We start from the raw sequence: 16636 nt of genomic DNA, 5'->3' as shown, positions 1-16636 counted from the left end.
AGATACAGGTGCAGGCCCATTCGTCGGAAATCACTTTCTTCAGGGTAGTGTTTACCGGGAAAACAACCCTGTTTCTGGCCCTTAGTCCGCCGAACAGGTCATCCTGGACAGACCAGTATCCTCGACTTTCATGGTGCCTCTTACCGCTTTCCCCTGAGCCAAAGTAATATTTTTTACTCCCGTCCGTAGCCTCGGGAGGATGATCGAATAATTCGCCCTCTGGAAGCTCGCCTAGCGACTGCTCTGAGTCCGAGCTCGTCAGTGGCGTATATATGGGCTTCTTGGTGGATTTTTTCTCCTGCTGGGCCGATGGAAGTCTAGAGATGGACGCTCGCACTTCCTCTCTAACTAGGGACCTTATGTCTTCCATGAATGCCGACTGCCCCTCCTTAAGGATTTTTGCCGTGCATTTCGGGCATACTGATTTTTTATATGCATCCTCTAATTTTTTAAGGCACATAGAGCACTTCCTATACCTCTTTTTAGGATCCTGCTTAACTTTATCAGAATCCCTGTCCTGCAACGATACATGCATAGAGGCGCATAAATACACAAGCAGTGCCAGAAAACCTGGAGACGGTCTACTTCTTGGTTCTACCGGTGTGTGATGTCATCGCGTCGTGACGCGTCACAAGCCACGCCCCCCTGCGTCGCGCGGTGACTCTTGCTGCCGGTGAGAGAGGGGTCTTAGAAGCCTCTGGCCAGTCGCTCTTCCTGGCGCCGCGGATAGGAAGAGAGGGGAGGCAAAGCCTGTGGCCTGCCAGTCCCCCGGATCAGCGGATGAATGTAGGCAAGAGGGGAGGCGAATCCTGTGGTCCGCGCCCCCCCCCCCCCCCTGTTGATCTTTCGGCTCCATGGAGGGAGCCCTCTTGCTTGTCCCTGTAGGACAGGAAGCACTAAGGAATGCAAGGTAGGAGGAGCCTTTTCAAGCCTCTTGCTTCCTGTCCCTACAAGGTCAGAGGGCAACCTCCATGTACTGCCGTCATGATGACGCCAGGGGAAAGCACCCTTAGAGAAAAATAGCAGTAAAATAGCAATGCTGTTTTCTTTTTAACGCGTGTGACATACGCAATAAATTTACAAAAGTGCAAGTTAAACAATGAAAATCAACGTACTTCCATTACCGTAATTTACTGAGTCTTAGGCCGCCTGCACACGGGTGGAAATCCCGCGGCGGGATTTCCCGCGGGATTTCCGCCACTAAAAGCCTGCATAGGAGTGCATTACAATACCCACTCCTATGCAGACGGCCGCGGTTTGGCTGCGCGAAATGTCGCGCGGCAAACAAACCGTGGCAAGTCCTATTTCTGTGCGGGGCTCTGCGAGCCCCGCACAGAAACGTCACTCGCCCGGCCGCCGGCTCCGGTCTGTGCATACGCCGGCTGCCTAGCAGCCGGCACATGAAAGAGCTGGGGCCGCCGGGCGCGGGTGAGTACGTGCTCCTCCCTGCAGGCGCTCGGGTCGTGTCCCACGGCGAGAATTCTCGCCGCCGGATCCGACCCGCCCGCCTGCAGGCGGCCTTATGCATGCATACACTGCACTCGTTATACGCAGTGTGAATACACTCGTGTGAGCCCGGCCTAGCTGCACATATATATATTAGCTAGGCCTCCTGCACACGGGCGGAAACTCTGCGGCGGAATTTCCCGCCTGTGCCCGCTGCCATAGGATTGCATTAGATAATGGAATCCTATGCAGACGGCCGCGATTTGACCGCATGAAAACTCGTGCGAAAAACAAATCGCAGCAGGTTTTATTTCTGTGCAAGTCTCGCAGAGGAGACAGCGGAGCAGATGAGCCGCAGTGGTCACAGCAGGGGCACGGCTTGCAGCGGAATCCGACCCGGCTGTCTGCATGAGGCCATGGACAGACAGATGTTTTTGTTATTTATGATATCATAAATAGGATGTGACCTTTACTGACGTAAAGGAGAATTTCAACATTTAAAAAAACCCTGTAAATCGTCTAAAATAGTTTCAAATAAAGTAGTTCTAGAAAAAAATTATGTTGAAATTGTATGCATTTTCTCAGAAACCATTTGTTAATGACAAGGGAACAAGAAATAAGATTAAGCAACAAATATGACTCAAAAGCAAAAATTGTTAGCAAAGACTACCTTAAGGATATTGAAATTCAAACCAGAGGATTACTACGGCATCAGATGTTACTCACCAAAATGCAGTCCACTTTTGACTGTATGGATTTACTGCGGGAAAGAAAAAAAGAACAGTCAGCTTGTCTCGAAATAATGAAAACAAACGTCACAACCCCCAACCCGACATGCTAGAAGATCTATGGCAGCCAATTGAATAAGAGGACTTGGCATTTGTTTATTGTAACCTCTGTTCCTTCTCTCCTAAGAGTCCAGTGGGCGGTCCTAATCGGCAATGGAAAGCCTTCCATGTAAGTGAGCATACACTGATAACTGTCAATCATTAAGTAGGACCGCCCCCTGGACTTCTAAGCTCAGAATAACCTTTAGTTTAAATGAATAAATTACTGTAAAAGTTCTCCTGATTTTCCCCCACAAACATACATATACATGCAGATCAACGCCCGACCCTTTATACGGACGGGTCTTTGTAAAAATGATTGAGAATTGGGAATTTCTAAACATTGTTACAAAAAACTGTACAAAGGTCCTGACATTGACTTGCAGGAATGCTGCCATCCAATAGGTGGCGCTGCAGAGGTATTGTTCCATCTTCCTTATTTGCATGGCATATTAACAATCAGTGGACCTAGGCATGATGCCCATTTTCAGATACACAACATGCCCTATCTATTGTCTGTTTGCCACAGATTCCAATGCAATAAATGGAATCTGGCCAAACCCAAGTGAAAAACCTGTCATGTATCGCATTCAGATTCATGGCGGATTTGCATGCCCTTTCCCCGGCATATATGTTACACGCGGTGCGTACACTTCGCCTGGTAGAGAGCAGCGTCACTTCAACATCAGCGGCTGTGTTAGGACACATGAATTCACATCAGAATAGAGCGGAAACAGCCACTATATCTGTCTGGAGGGGAAAGCAATCTTCCTGTGCGAGACGCTCATTAGCATATTATTAATTCATCTAGCAATGTGTCCTCTGGATACCTACATTTCTAATTAGAACTTATTTCTACCAACAAATGGGAGCAGGAGGTGATAATTACACTATGTGCGTACGTATACAACCCTCACACACCGAACACAACAGCATTTGGAGATTCTATGCTTCTCTACTAAAAGAAATCTAGAGAGATCCACATTATTTTTTTGCCTTGGGTAGAACAACTGGTTTCCTTCAGACTTGCTGACCTCCTTTTACTGCAAAAATAGCCGGAGGATAACTGTGATGGGATGCTGCGGCCAATGCAGAGATGGTCAAGTCTACCAACGCTAATCACATAGCAACCTCTGCTTATCTGCATCTATTTCATCTGGTTGGAAAGATACATTCATGGCAGAATTAAATAGAACAAGTGCGAAACTACAATCTCCATGGAAAAATCAGGAGCAAAGAGATCTTGGTGTGCATGCCCGCCTATCTGTGACTGCAACAGCTGGCGCTGCCACATCTGCCCCCGCGGCTGCGTCTGAAGGCCGAGCCATACAGACAGCGGGATTCAGCTAGAGACGCTATGTTCCTAGATACACATCCTTATAGCGGAATAGAATCCCTCAATGTCTATTAAAGGGTTCCTCCAGGAGTAGAAAGCTGTATGTACAGTCCAGGCGCATATTACTATGACCACTGGCGACGGCACGTGCCGCGGATGTGAGAGGGGAGTGTCGGCTATGAAGGTGCGCGAGGGCTGACCAATACGCTACAATGGAGCGGCTCACCATGTAAATGTACCAGGAGGCTACTAGTTATGTGTCTAAAACAACAAACCTTACTGAGTATAGGGCTCTGAAGCGGATGGATGGTCGCGGCACCTATGCCAACAGTGGTGCAGCGGAAGAAAAGGCTTCCATTTGCACGGCAGTATTGGGATCGAACCACCGCTGATTGGCAAAAGGATGTCTTCTCTGATGAGTCACGTTTTCTGCTTTATTGAATGGATGGACGTTGGCGTGTCAGACGAGAAACATCAGAAAACAAACACCATGCAAACAATGCTGGAAGAACACGAGCCATGATGGCATCGCTGTGGTCTGCGGAATTTTGTCGTGACATTCTCTGTGCCCGCTCATCGATGTGGAAGGCACTCTGAACCAACTGGGTTATGAATCCATCGTTGCAGATCATATACACCAAAACATGCTGTCCTTCATCCCCGGGGCAGATGGGATTCTCCAGCAAGACAATGTGACATGTCACAAGGCTAGAAATGTCCGACAGTTGTTGGACGAGCACGGCCAAGACTTCCAGGTACTTCCCTGGCCCCCTAATTAAGTGCATGCAGCACTTTTTCTTCCGTCCAAAAGCCGAGCAGCTGAGCAAAAAGCAGTCGGACCCCGTTCAGCCGCAGGGATTCCCCTTTCCTGCTCCCCGAACTGAGGCAGAAGTCCCACAGCAGGTGTGAAACGATCAAAATTAAATCACTGGAACAGCGACACCTGCTGGTTAGAGATCAGTACTACAGTGAGTTATTATTTAGTTCCAGATGTGTTCTTTTTCCAGAGGACTCCCACATCTCCTTATGCATTGTGTGTGCATTTGCACATTCCCACATTGACTTCTATGGGGGGGGAAACTGCGTATACTGCATATTTCAACTGCAAGAGGACAATCAAAGAATTCTGCTGCCTTTATGTTTAAAAATGCATGTTTCATGCGTACACAACCACGTACACAATCATGGGTTATGGGTGTAAAGTACAGCCATGAAAAATGCATGTCTGAATACTCCAATGCAAATTAATGGTGTTTAAGCTGTCTGTATTGCATGACTTAAAAAAAAATTATATAAATTTAAAAAAAAATAAAAAAATATATATACACATACACACACACGAATACTGAGCACAAATACGCGCGTGCGAATGAGTCCTTATTAACCCCTTAGTGACGGAGCCAAATTTTGGAAATCTGACATGCGTCGTTCAACGTAGCATAACTCCGTAAAGGCTTTACATATCCCAGTGATTCTGACATTGTTTTTTCGCCACATGTTGTACTTCATTTTGGTTGTAAAAAGAGACCGATATAATTTGTGTATATTTATTAAAAGTACCAATATTGGAAAACTTTTGAAAAAAATGTCATTTTTTCACATTTTCAACCGTAATATCTCAAATATGTTCAAACATACTGTACAAATTTTTGATAATATATATATTTCCATCTGTTTACTTTATTCTGAATGCACACTTGAAAAACTTTGGTTTTTTTTAACCATTTAGAGGACGTACAAATTTAACATTACTTTTCAGCATTTTGAGGAGCACTTTGTTTTCCTGCACCAAGCCAAGTTTGCAAAGGCTCATGAGTGTCAGAATAATAGATACCCCCACAAATGACCCCACTTTAAAAACTACACCCCTTAATGTATTCACTGAGGGGTGTCATGAGTATTTTGATCCTACCAGTTTTTTTCAGGAGTTAATTCAATTTAGAGGAGAAAAAATAAAATTTCATATTTTTTGCAAATGTGTCATTTTAAAGACATATTTTTTTCGTATAGTTTACATGAAAATGAGGATTTACACCCCAAAATGGATTCCAGTTTCTACCATTTTCAGAACATAAATTTTCCTTGAAGGCGTTTTAGGCCCCATACCACATTTGTAGAGCTCTTGAGCGGCCAAAACCAAAAAGAACCCCCACAAGTGACCCCATTTTGAAAACTAGACCCCCCTTATCGGATTTATCTAGGGGTGTACTGCCCATTTTGACCCCACAGTTTTTGAATAAATTCAAGCAAAGCAAAAGGAAAAAAATGTGATTTTCGTTTTTTTGGCAATTCTGTCATTTTAAAAACAGTTTTTTTTGTACAGCACACACATGAATGAAGACTTGCACCCCAAAATAGATACCCCTGTTTATCCCATGTTCAAAGACATACCCATTGTGGCCCTAATCTTTTGTCTGGATGCACAACGGGGCCCAAAATGAAAGGAGTAGTCGGTGGCTTTCAGAACAGAAATTTAGCATGAAGGTGATTTAGGCCCCATTGCCCACTTGTAGAGCCCTTGAGCGGCCAAAACGACAGAGAACCCCCACAAATGACCCCATTTTGAAAACTAGACCCCCTAACGAATTTATCTAGGGGTGTACTGTGTATTTTTACACTACAATTTTTGAATAAATCTAAGCAAAGTAGTAGGAAAAAAATTACAATTTTCATTTTTTTGGCAGTTGTATCAATTTAAAAACTGTTATTTTTGTACAGCACACATAGGAATGAAGACATTCACCCCAAAATGGATACCCCTGTTTGTCCCGTGTTCAGAACCATACCCCTTGTGGCCCTAATCTACTTAAAGAACACATGGCTAGGCCTATAATAGAAGGAGCACCCGTTGGATTTCAGGGTACAACGGAATAAATTCCAGGCCCCATCGCCCACTTATAGAGCCATTGAGGGTCCAAAACGATAAAGAACCCCCACAAATGACCCCATTTTAAAATCTAGACGCCTTACCGAATTCATCTAGGGGTGTACTAAGTATTTTGACCCCACAGTACTTGAATAAATCTAAGCAAAGCAGAAGGAAAAAATTACGATTTTCATTTTTTTGGCAATTTTGTCAATTTAAAAACAATTTTTTTTGTACAGTGTACATAGGAATGAAGACTTGCAACCCCAAATGGATCCCCCCGTTTGTCCCGTGTTCAAAAACATACCCTTTGTGGCCCTAATCTACTTACAGGAAACATGGCAAGGCCTGTAATGGAGGGAACACCCGTTGGATTGCAGGGCACAACTGAATAAATTACAGGCCCCATTGCCCACTTGTACGGAATAAAAATTAACACCTTAAAAATATTCCCCCCCCCACACACACACACACACACTCCGCTACCCCTCCGCGCCCTTTTCGGCGTTCCCCAAATCTTAGATAAAAGTAATAATGTGAACTGTGTAGTATTTCCAAAGACAGGGGTAATTACGGAGGCTGGTTGGGATGGGTACATGGGGCAATAAAACTGGGTATCCCCCCTCCTCTCATGCTTTTTGGGGGTATTTAGTGACCTCAGTAGCGGGTATGGGGTGTAAAAAGTGGCGCTCTGTGAGTCTCCGTAATCTCGCTGAGGTGCGGCGGTCTCACACAGAAGGCGCTCAACAAGCTGCTCCTGGAACTGCATGAAGGCGAACGTTCCCGGGGCTTCTTATAAATTACGGATTACAGGTAGCGGTCTGAATAACGCCGGGCTCACACAGCCTAGGCGGAATCCGCTTGCGGAGGCCCGGAGCGGATCCTGGCTGTGACCCTGCGTACGGACACGTAATGTACTGCGCATAACTGCCTACTCACACAGGCGGTCATGCGCAGTATATATATATTTTTTTGTTTGTATTTCCCGCACCGTTGCTTAGCGATGACGCGGGTACCCACAGCCCGTATACAACGTAGTTGCATATGGGCTGCGGGTATATCCGCGACCATAGAGCACAATGGGCTCTAAGTCACAGATATCCGCAGTAAAATAGAACCTGCTGCGTTCTCTTTTCTGCAAATGGATTACACAATTCTAACCCATTAATGTGAGCGGAATTGTGTAATCCAATGCGATTGATCTGCGTATTACCGCATCGGTGAGGGGAGATAAACCTTCACCCTTTTTTTTACTTTTACGTGAACGCCATTATCCATTGGATAACAGCGAATACGTGATCAGGAACCGCTCACCGCGGCCCCCCGTGAAATCTCCAGGCTCTTGGCTAAGTTTTGTAGCCAGGAGCAGGGAGATTTTAAAGTACCACAGCTTTTGCGCATGCGCCTGCCATTTTGGCGACATGCGCGCAGAAGCTGGGGTAAGGTCCGCGGATAAATCCGCGGGCCTTAGGTACGTCATTTCATCCTCCCTCACGGATATGATCCGTGGGGGGAGATGAAACGCAAGTTTTTTAAACTTTTTTTTAAAACTTTTTACACTTCTTTTTTTACTATACATGATCACCGTCATCCATTGGATGACAGTGATCATGTCCCCAGTGACATCCCTCTGCTCCTGGCTACACATGGCAGCCAGGAGCAGAGGGATTTTAAATTTCCCGCGGCTCGAGCCCCTCTGTGCACGCACCCAATGTCAATCATCGGGCGCACATGCGCAGAAGGGGACACCGGTCCCAAAAGACCGGGACACCGCTGAGGACCGGGGGTGAGTAGTTTCACCTCCCCTCATGGATCTGACCCATGAGGGGAGGTGAAACTTTACTTTTTTAAAACTTCTTAAACTTTTTTGCGGTCGCCGCTATCCAATGGATAGTGGCGATCGCGGTCCTCGGTAACACCTCCTGGTTCCCGGCTACCTTCAGGAGCCGGGAGCCAGGAGATTTTAAATTTGCCGGGGGCTCCCGGGCTTCTGCGCATGACGTCATCGTCTGGCGCGCATGCGCAGAAGGCCGGCGGCGGATCGGGAGGACCAGATCTCGGGGGACACCGCCAACAAGCCAGGTGAGTATTTTCAGCTGCCCTGATGGATCTGATCTATCAGGGCAGCTGAATATCTTACTTTTTACACCTTTTTATTTACTTTTTTGCGACCGGCGCTATCCATTGGATAGCGCCGATCGCAGTGCCGGGGGGCGGGGGACTGCCCGCATCCTGGGATGACAGCTCCATGCTGTCGGCTACCTGCGGGCACCGACAGCATGGAGCTGTCATGTCCTCAGGCAAGTGGGCATTAATCCAAAGAGGATGCATAAAACTACGTCCTCTAGGATTAAAGCCCACTTGCGGAGGACGTAGAATCCCGATGGGGCAGTCGTTAAGGGGTTAATGGCCCTTTGAAAGCAAGCATAAAGCCAATGTGGCCCTCACTGATGTTCCATGCAGTGTCCTTGGATAGAAAAATGCTCAGTCAACTCTATTTCTTCCTTTTATTGTGTAGCGATGAGACCTTATCCTTGCTTAAGGCTGCCTGTCCACGGGCGATTCTTCACTGCGTTTCCTGCGGCGATAATCAGGCCGCGGGAAATGCAGTGAACGCTTTCCTTAGATTACTATGGAAAGTGCAGCCCCGCTGTCCACAAGTGGATGATCATAGCGATTCTCCGCTCGCGGGATTTAAATCGCAGCATGCTACGATTAGCCACGATTCTCCGCGGTGAGCTTATCTGTCAGATAGACTCAGTGCGGAGAACCGTCAGCTCTCCCATGCTCCCGGCGCTGGCTCCCGCATCAGAGATCTGCCGCGGTATATCACTACGCCTGTGGACAGGAGCCCTTAAGATTCTGTTCTGTTTCTCCAAAATGAAGCCCCCCAAGAGGTACTTATTTTACCGACCTCGGCAGGATGAGTCAACCTTGAGTCTGGTACCTGAACCATGCGTGGATTGAACTAACAACCTTCAGGTCGTGAGCGAGAGCTTAGGACTGCATTTCTGCTGCATTAGCACTCTACACAACATTGGATGTATCTGCCTGTCTAAACAGGCTGCATGAGTGCGAACGAGTTAGGGGTGACGTCACTCGCTCATTCAAATGAGAATCAGCTTGTCTAAAAGGGTAGTTTCCCACAGGCGATCTCGATATTGCCACAAGAAAATCGCTGCCGCTCGTGATTTTCCAGCGCAATTTTTTTTATCGCGAAAGTCAATAGGACTTCCTAATATTAAAAACGCATTGCATGAAAATCACAAGTTCGTGCTTTGTAATGTGTTATAAAGGAGGCTCCATGGGGAAACATGGGAGATTAAAAAAATAAAATAAAATCGCACATCACAGAAAAATAGAGCATGCCGCGATTTTTTGTTCTCGCAAAATCGCATGAGCGAAAACATTGCAAACGTGAAGGAAACCACTGAAAATCATTGTTTTAATAATTTTACGTTTTTACCTTCTCTCGTTTTTGTCCGTGTAAAACCACCCTTACAGCGGCCTTACATGGGACAACTACATCCGAATAGTCTATCGACAGAATCACTACAGTGCGCTGTCAGAGTGCTGTTCACATCCAAGGAAAGGAAAGGCTAGGCAAGTCGCTGGACAACTACTGGCAGCTTACGGGGCGAGTCGCTTGGCAACTACTGGCAGCTTACGGGGCGAGTCGCTTGGCAACTACTGGCAGCTTACGGGGCGAGTCGCTTGGCAACTACTGGCAGCTTACGGGGCGAGTCGCTTGGCAACTACTGGCAGCTTACGGGGCGAGTCGCTTAGCAACTACTGGCAGCTTACGGGGCGAGTCGCTTGGCAACTACTGGCAGCTTACGGGGCGAGTCGCTTGGCAACTACTGGCAGCTTACGGGGCGAGTCGCTTGGCAACTACTGGCAGCTTACGGGGCGAGTCGCTTGGCAACTACTGGCAGCTTACGGGGCGAGTCGCTTGGCAACTACTGGCAGCTTACGGGGCGAGTCGCTTGGCAACTACTGGCAGCTTACGAGGCGAGTCGCTTGGCAACTACTGGCAGCTTACGGGGCGAGTCGCTGGGCAACTACTGGCAGCTTACGGGGCGAGTCGCTGGACAACTACTGGCAGCTTACGGGGCGAGTCGCTGGACAACTACTGGCAGCTTACGGGGCGAGTCGCTGGACAACTACTGGACGCTTACCGTGGACCACAGTCAACCAGCGACTAGGTTGTAGGTTAGCTCAAGTGACTAGCGAACACGTTCTCGCTAATCAACCTGTTGGTGGCTGTGTTTACAGCTTGTCGAGCGCCTATTCAGATGATAGTTGTACCAGGTGAAACCATCCTTAGAAAACGAAGACCTTCTTTAAAAAAAATTCTTATAAGCCGTTCTGCACCATCATATTTTGGTCGGTGTAAGTCAAACCAGCAGTTACAGAACTGGGGCAAATCTTCTTACTCTACAGGTTCTGTTTACTCTGTACTCCTAGTTTAGCTTACAAGTACTGGCGCCCGTCTTCAGTGGTTCTCCGTACATGTACTAATATTTACACCACGCTGCTCTCGCTAATGAAGTAGTTCTATACACACGCCGTATACTAGTACAGAGTCTCTCTTCACAATTCTGCGACTTTTCCTGACTGCTCCCTTCTGCAATCATAAAGAAAGGGAAGGGCTGAGGAAGACCAAGAGCAGGAGCGCAGGACCCGTCTTAGGCCCGCTTCTTAACAGTGTTTAGTGTGGTGTTTCAAGCGCCGCACTAACGTTATAAAACGCCTCCATTGATTTCAATGGGGGCTTCTCAGGTGAGCGTTCAAACGCCACAATTTCCGACCGCTGACTGCTCTATTTTAGTGCGTTTCAGCACCCACTGTAACGATTTGATGCATTTAAAAAATGCTGTTGAATGCGTTTAAAAAAAAAACAAAAAAAAAACGCTGCGATTAATCATGGGGTTTTGATAGACCCCTGTGTGAGAGCGGCCCGACCATTGGGCGGGCGGTCTCGGGGGTAGTTTGTATACAGCACACAGGGCAGGTGAATCAAGATTTCTCCGTCATAGAAGCTCTGGCAGAAGAGATCCCGGTATCTTGTGCCTTCACGTCTGAGCGCTCATCGGACAGCGATAATAATTAGTGGGGCTAGTTTCACCTGACAGACTTCCATTTACTCCAACAAACATTGTAGACACTGCATTACATAATAAAGAAAAATGTTAAATATCCCTATGCCCAGACCACAAAATAAGCCGTGACCGCATGAGGAGCCACAAGTGTAATCGGATGCGGCGCTCCCGCTGATTGCAATGGGAGTGAAGCTGGCTATTACACTACGCCACGATGAGCTGATTAGTGGAAATCCCAATAGTCGGGCCGCTGAGGATCAGCAACTGGTGACCTATCCTGAGCATAGTCCCGGGATACCCCTTTACCTTTAACCACATGATATGCACATAGGGAAGCAGAGATACTTCAAGCCAGTATACAGACAGGACCAGATCAAGGTCATTAGATGTGCAAAGAATAAAATAAAATTGTCATAAAATTGGTGGCGGCCCCTTTAGATCAAAAAGTGTCGGATTTGCTGCAGAAATCCACAAAACAAATCTGAATTTGGCTGATTTTGGTGCAGATTTACCTGCAGAACCTATGGGAAAGAAATGAAAATGGTTTTGAAATCCAGAGTTGCAGATTTCAGGGTGGAGCTGCAGGTAATCTGCACAGAATGCCCAATTATACAGACTTGTGGACCTTATTATGGATTTTGACTTGATATTGAATGCAAATTGGAATTACTGGGAGATAATCTACACAAATACACAAAAATTATGAACATGCTGAAAATTTCAAAATGTACTTGGCAGCGGAATCCAGCTGTGACGCGGGCAGGCGACCCCGCATACCTGCTAGTTCAGTACTGCAGATGACCACGGCCGCTCGCCGAGAAATGGAGCCTGCTGCTAACTTTTTCTCGCATATATTTGCACGCAGTGTTTACACGGTAATGTGAATGGATCAATGAAAGTCCATTTACTTTAACGGACTCCATTCACCGTGTGTCATGCAGCCGTGCATCACGTACGTAATATGATTTTACCCGGTGAACCTCGGCCCGATATCACACTCGGGAGCATGCAATTTCACCGGGGATGCGAGACGTTTTAGCGCCATCTCACGCAATTTTCTCGGCCATGTGAGGGTTGAGGCATAACTTGCAGCAGAAACATAACAAGTTGTGTAATTTTACTGAAAATATCCATGTGTTTTTTGGAATGGGACAAGCGGGCTCGGACAGAGAGCGTAATAACCTCCACCTGTTTATTCTGGTGCCGCGTCCTCAATAACAGGTGTTATTTTGAGCTGCACTCCCATGTCCAGTTTTAAACACAGCAGTAAGGGCTTCCTTACACCGCCATTAGGCTCCGGTTCACCGTTAACCATTTCAGTCTCTGACTGTCTGGGGAGCAGAGAAACGGAAATAAAACTGGAATTAAACGTTTCCATTTTATTCCCCATTGATTTCAATAGGTTTTTTTTTTTAAAAAAGGAAACACTTTTTTTGTGTGTTCCGTTTCATTTCTGTTTTTGCGAATGGAATAAATAGCTCTAGTTGACTGCGCTAGTTCTTCAGGTTGAAAAAACGGAAATCAAACAAAAGCAGAATAAACGCAGATTTTATTACTTTTTTTAAACCATTGAAATCAATGGGGAATGAAATGGAAACATTTAATTCCAGTTTTATTTCAGCTTCTCTGCTCCTCAAATAGAAGAGAGAATGTAAACACCCCAACAGGTCTTTCCTCTTCCGCTTGAACCATCTGTAACCAGGTGTGTGCTCCTCACCACAGAGTTTGGTTATCTTTAGCCCCACCCTGTCCTTATCATGTGTTCCACTAATGACTACAAGGTGAAGGAAGGGGGTTCAGGCTGTCGGCCACACAATTATGGACACCGACATCTAAGGAAGACAACAAGTGGCAGGACAGCAATCTATAAAATGACACTGCAGCATCTCACGGTGGACCCGACGGTCGCCTGAGTGTCTATTTTAGTAAATACCCCAGAATAGAACTATTCAGAATTCTGTGCTGTTTGTCTGCTGTTCCTCTTGGAAATGTGTGAAGAAGTTGTCAGCAGGCCATTGCCAGTTGGGAGTGTTCCCTACAAACCCCCACACTGTCCGGTCAGACCTGATGGTAGCAAACTGCGACTGTTACCCTTGAGGGCCATGTTACACGGAACAATTATCGATCAAAAAGAAATTCCTTGGATTGTGCCAATCAGACCGCCAATCGTTCAGTGCAAACACAGCCAACGACTGAACAGGGAGCGAGAATTCGTTAGTTTCTCGATCATTTCCTGCACGCATACAAGCAATCATTTGCACGTCGTTGCGAGCGACTTATAGCGCCGTGTAAGAGAAGCCCCACGGTTATTTTTTTTCATGAGGAATACAAGTGCAGGCCGATTCTAAAAGACTGGTGTAAAAGTAGAGCGTGTATTGGCATACATCAGCCAGAATGACACAGAGAGGTAGAAGAACTCTTCAAGGTTTTAATGCACCTTACAGATGTTGCATGTGGGCGCTATTGGTGGCACGGCAGATGCCAACTCAGTCGTCCAGTTGTGCCCATTGGATAAAAGAGGATATGCTGGAATGTGTCTGGGCAGAACTGGACGACTGAGTTGGCATCTCCCGTGTCACCAGCAGCGCCCACATGGAACATCTGTAAGGTGCATTAAAGACTTGAAAGAGCTCTTCTGCTTCCTGGCTGATGTATGCAAACTCACATGACTGAATTAGCTTCACTTTAGCATCATTCTTCTTAAACCACCCTCTATTTACTAAAGAAGGCATGTCAGGAGAGTCGAGAGGGTATTTAAAGGGAATCTCTCACCAGGTTTATGCAACCCTATGGCCCCCTGCACACGGGCGGAAATTCCTGCAGAATTTCCAACCGTGTCCACCTGCATAGGATTGCATAACAAAACGCAATCCTAAGCACGCAGCCGCGATTTGTCCGCGTGAAAACAAATCGCGGCATGTTCTATTTCTATGCGGGTCTCGCAGAGGCTCTGCGCATACGCCGGCTGGGCGGCAGCTGGCACATCACAAAGCAGAGCAGACGCAGGTGAGCCGCACTGGTCACTGCAGGGGCACGGGAATTCTCGCAGCGCGATCCGACCTATCTGAGGAGATCTTAGAGTAGTGACAGAAACCCCGATTCCAGCACTGTGCAGTATAGAAATTTTTTTTCTTTCAATTCCGCAATATTTAACATTACTGTTCATCAGCTGCAGTGCCAACCCAGCGCTGGAGTTCTCTCAATGATTTGCATGTACTTTGGAGTCCATAATATTCATGAGCAGCTCCCCTGCCTACCGGGCGCTGAACTACTGCTTTCTCACTACACACAGTATAGGGACAAAGCTGTCCATCAGCCCCGAGGGAAGTTTGCTGCTTATAAATTGGAAACTATAGGCCAGTACATCTAAGGGCAGCTTTACACAAGCGTAATTTGCTGCAAGGCGGCACGCAAGTCTAATATAATTGTGTACTGGCTACACATTGCTAATCGCCATGCACTATCATTCTGCCATCTTTACTGAGCATGTATTTTGCGCAATATGTGTGAGCAGCAACCACATGTGAGTGCGGGTAATATGCTGTCACCACACGTTCGTGTGAAAGAGCCCCAACTTCTACTGTAAATCAAATGTTTGAGGGGTTTCTAAGAGACGCTACTCTGGAGGACCTCAATGACAATAGCTGTAGAACTCCGAATCAGCATGGGTTTATGAGGGGTCGTTGCTGTCAAACCAATCAGATCAGCTTCTACCAGGAGGTATCGGCCGTTTTACACACAATAAGAACTGCGGGTCATCCCCAGCTCGCTTGTGTAGTCCGATCTTCGTTGAGAATCGTTCAGTTCTCGTTTGCTTCTTGGTCCGTGTTTCCCATTTCTATGTGACGCATTGAATAATCAGTGTTTAAACCTAACAAGGGGCCAACGATGAGGGTTATGCCGGATGAAACTGAACAATGAATGAAAGGCAAATGATTCTCGTTCATCGTTTAGCCTTCGGCTCTCGCTTAAACTGAATGATTATGGTTCAGTTTCACTCTTTTTAACGATTATTGTCACGTCTATAGACACCTTAAGTTCTAGACTGGGTACTGGAGTCACTGGATCTTGTATATCTGGACTTTTCCAAAGCGTTTGATACTGCGCTGCATAAAAGGTTGGTATATAAAATGAGAATGCTTGTACAGTAACATATCACTGTTGATACAAAACTAAGTCAAGTACACTGACACAGGAGAGGACAATACGTGTAACCGTATTGCACATGACCGCGTAGGCACGCACAGAAATAGGACATGCCGCGATATGTTTTCACACGGACAAATCGCATCTGTCTGCATTACCTAATGCAATCCTATGGCAGCGGGCACAGCCGGAAATTCTGCAGGAAATCCGCCTGTCTGCAGGAGGCCTACTTCAGAAGGGTCGGTGATGAAGCGATTATTCCGATTGCCAGATTGGAGTTGGGGAGGGAATTTTCTCCTCTAAAATGAGGAAAATATTGGCTTCTACGGTACCTCATTGGAGTTTTGCCTTCCTCTGGATCAACACTGCAGGATAGTCGGCTCAACTAGAAGGACATGTGTCTTTTCAGCTTCACACATTATGTTACTATGTTAAATATGAGGAATGAGCAGCGGGACACAGCTGGTAAATAGTAATTTTATAACTACTGGAAGAAAAAAAGCAACAGCATAAAACCTAGTGCCAGATTTTGTTTAAGAGTTTCTTGATAAAGAATTAGAATAGTAATCAATTTGCAATCCAACGAGCATTTGGTTGACAACTATTGAAGAAGTATGGGCATCTTAAAGGGGTTGTGCCATGGCAGCACAGACCTGAGATGCACTGGGGTTACATTACAGGCAGCGCCTGTAGCTCTCCAATACAAAGTCTATATTGTTTTTGTCTCATCACATCCCCTGGCTTGTGTGGCGGGGTGGGGCAGCTATGTCGATGCATATCAGGTCTCGTAGACCTAGGAGCAGTTGTCTGTTCATAGTGAATAGCAGATACTGTTGTGGTATCGCCAGCTTTGGATTATCAGTAACGGTCAGGGTGTATTCAGACTGCGCGGTAAACATACATGTTTGATCAT

General features: G+C 46.5%; 1 protein-coding gene across 1 annotated transcript in view; it reads right to left on the bottom strand.

The window, feature by feature from the left end:
• Positions 1–16636, bottom strand: part of RFX7 (regulatory factor X7) — a 70302-nt gene that overhangs the window by 34998 nt on the left and 18668 nt on the right. The window contains exon 2 of the mRNA XM_066592557.1: positions 2173–2206. Coding sequence (XP_066448654.1) covers positions 2173–2206 — 34 coding nt within the window. The remainder of the gene's footprint in view (positions 1–2172; positions 2207–16636) is intronic.

The sequence above is a fragment of the Eleutherodactylus coqui genome, chromosome 2, assembly GCF_035609145.1.
Source record: "Eleutherodactylus coqui strain aEleCoq1 chromosome 2, aEleCoq1.hap1, whole genome shotgun sequence".
In the NCBI taxonomy this organism is placed as follows: domain Eukaryota; kingdom Metazoa; phylum Chordata; class Amphibia; order Anura; family Eleutherodactylidae; genus Eleutherodactylus; species Eleutherodactylus coqui.
This window is presented reverse-complemented; position numbering and strand designations above follow the sequence as displayed.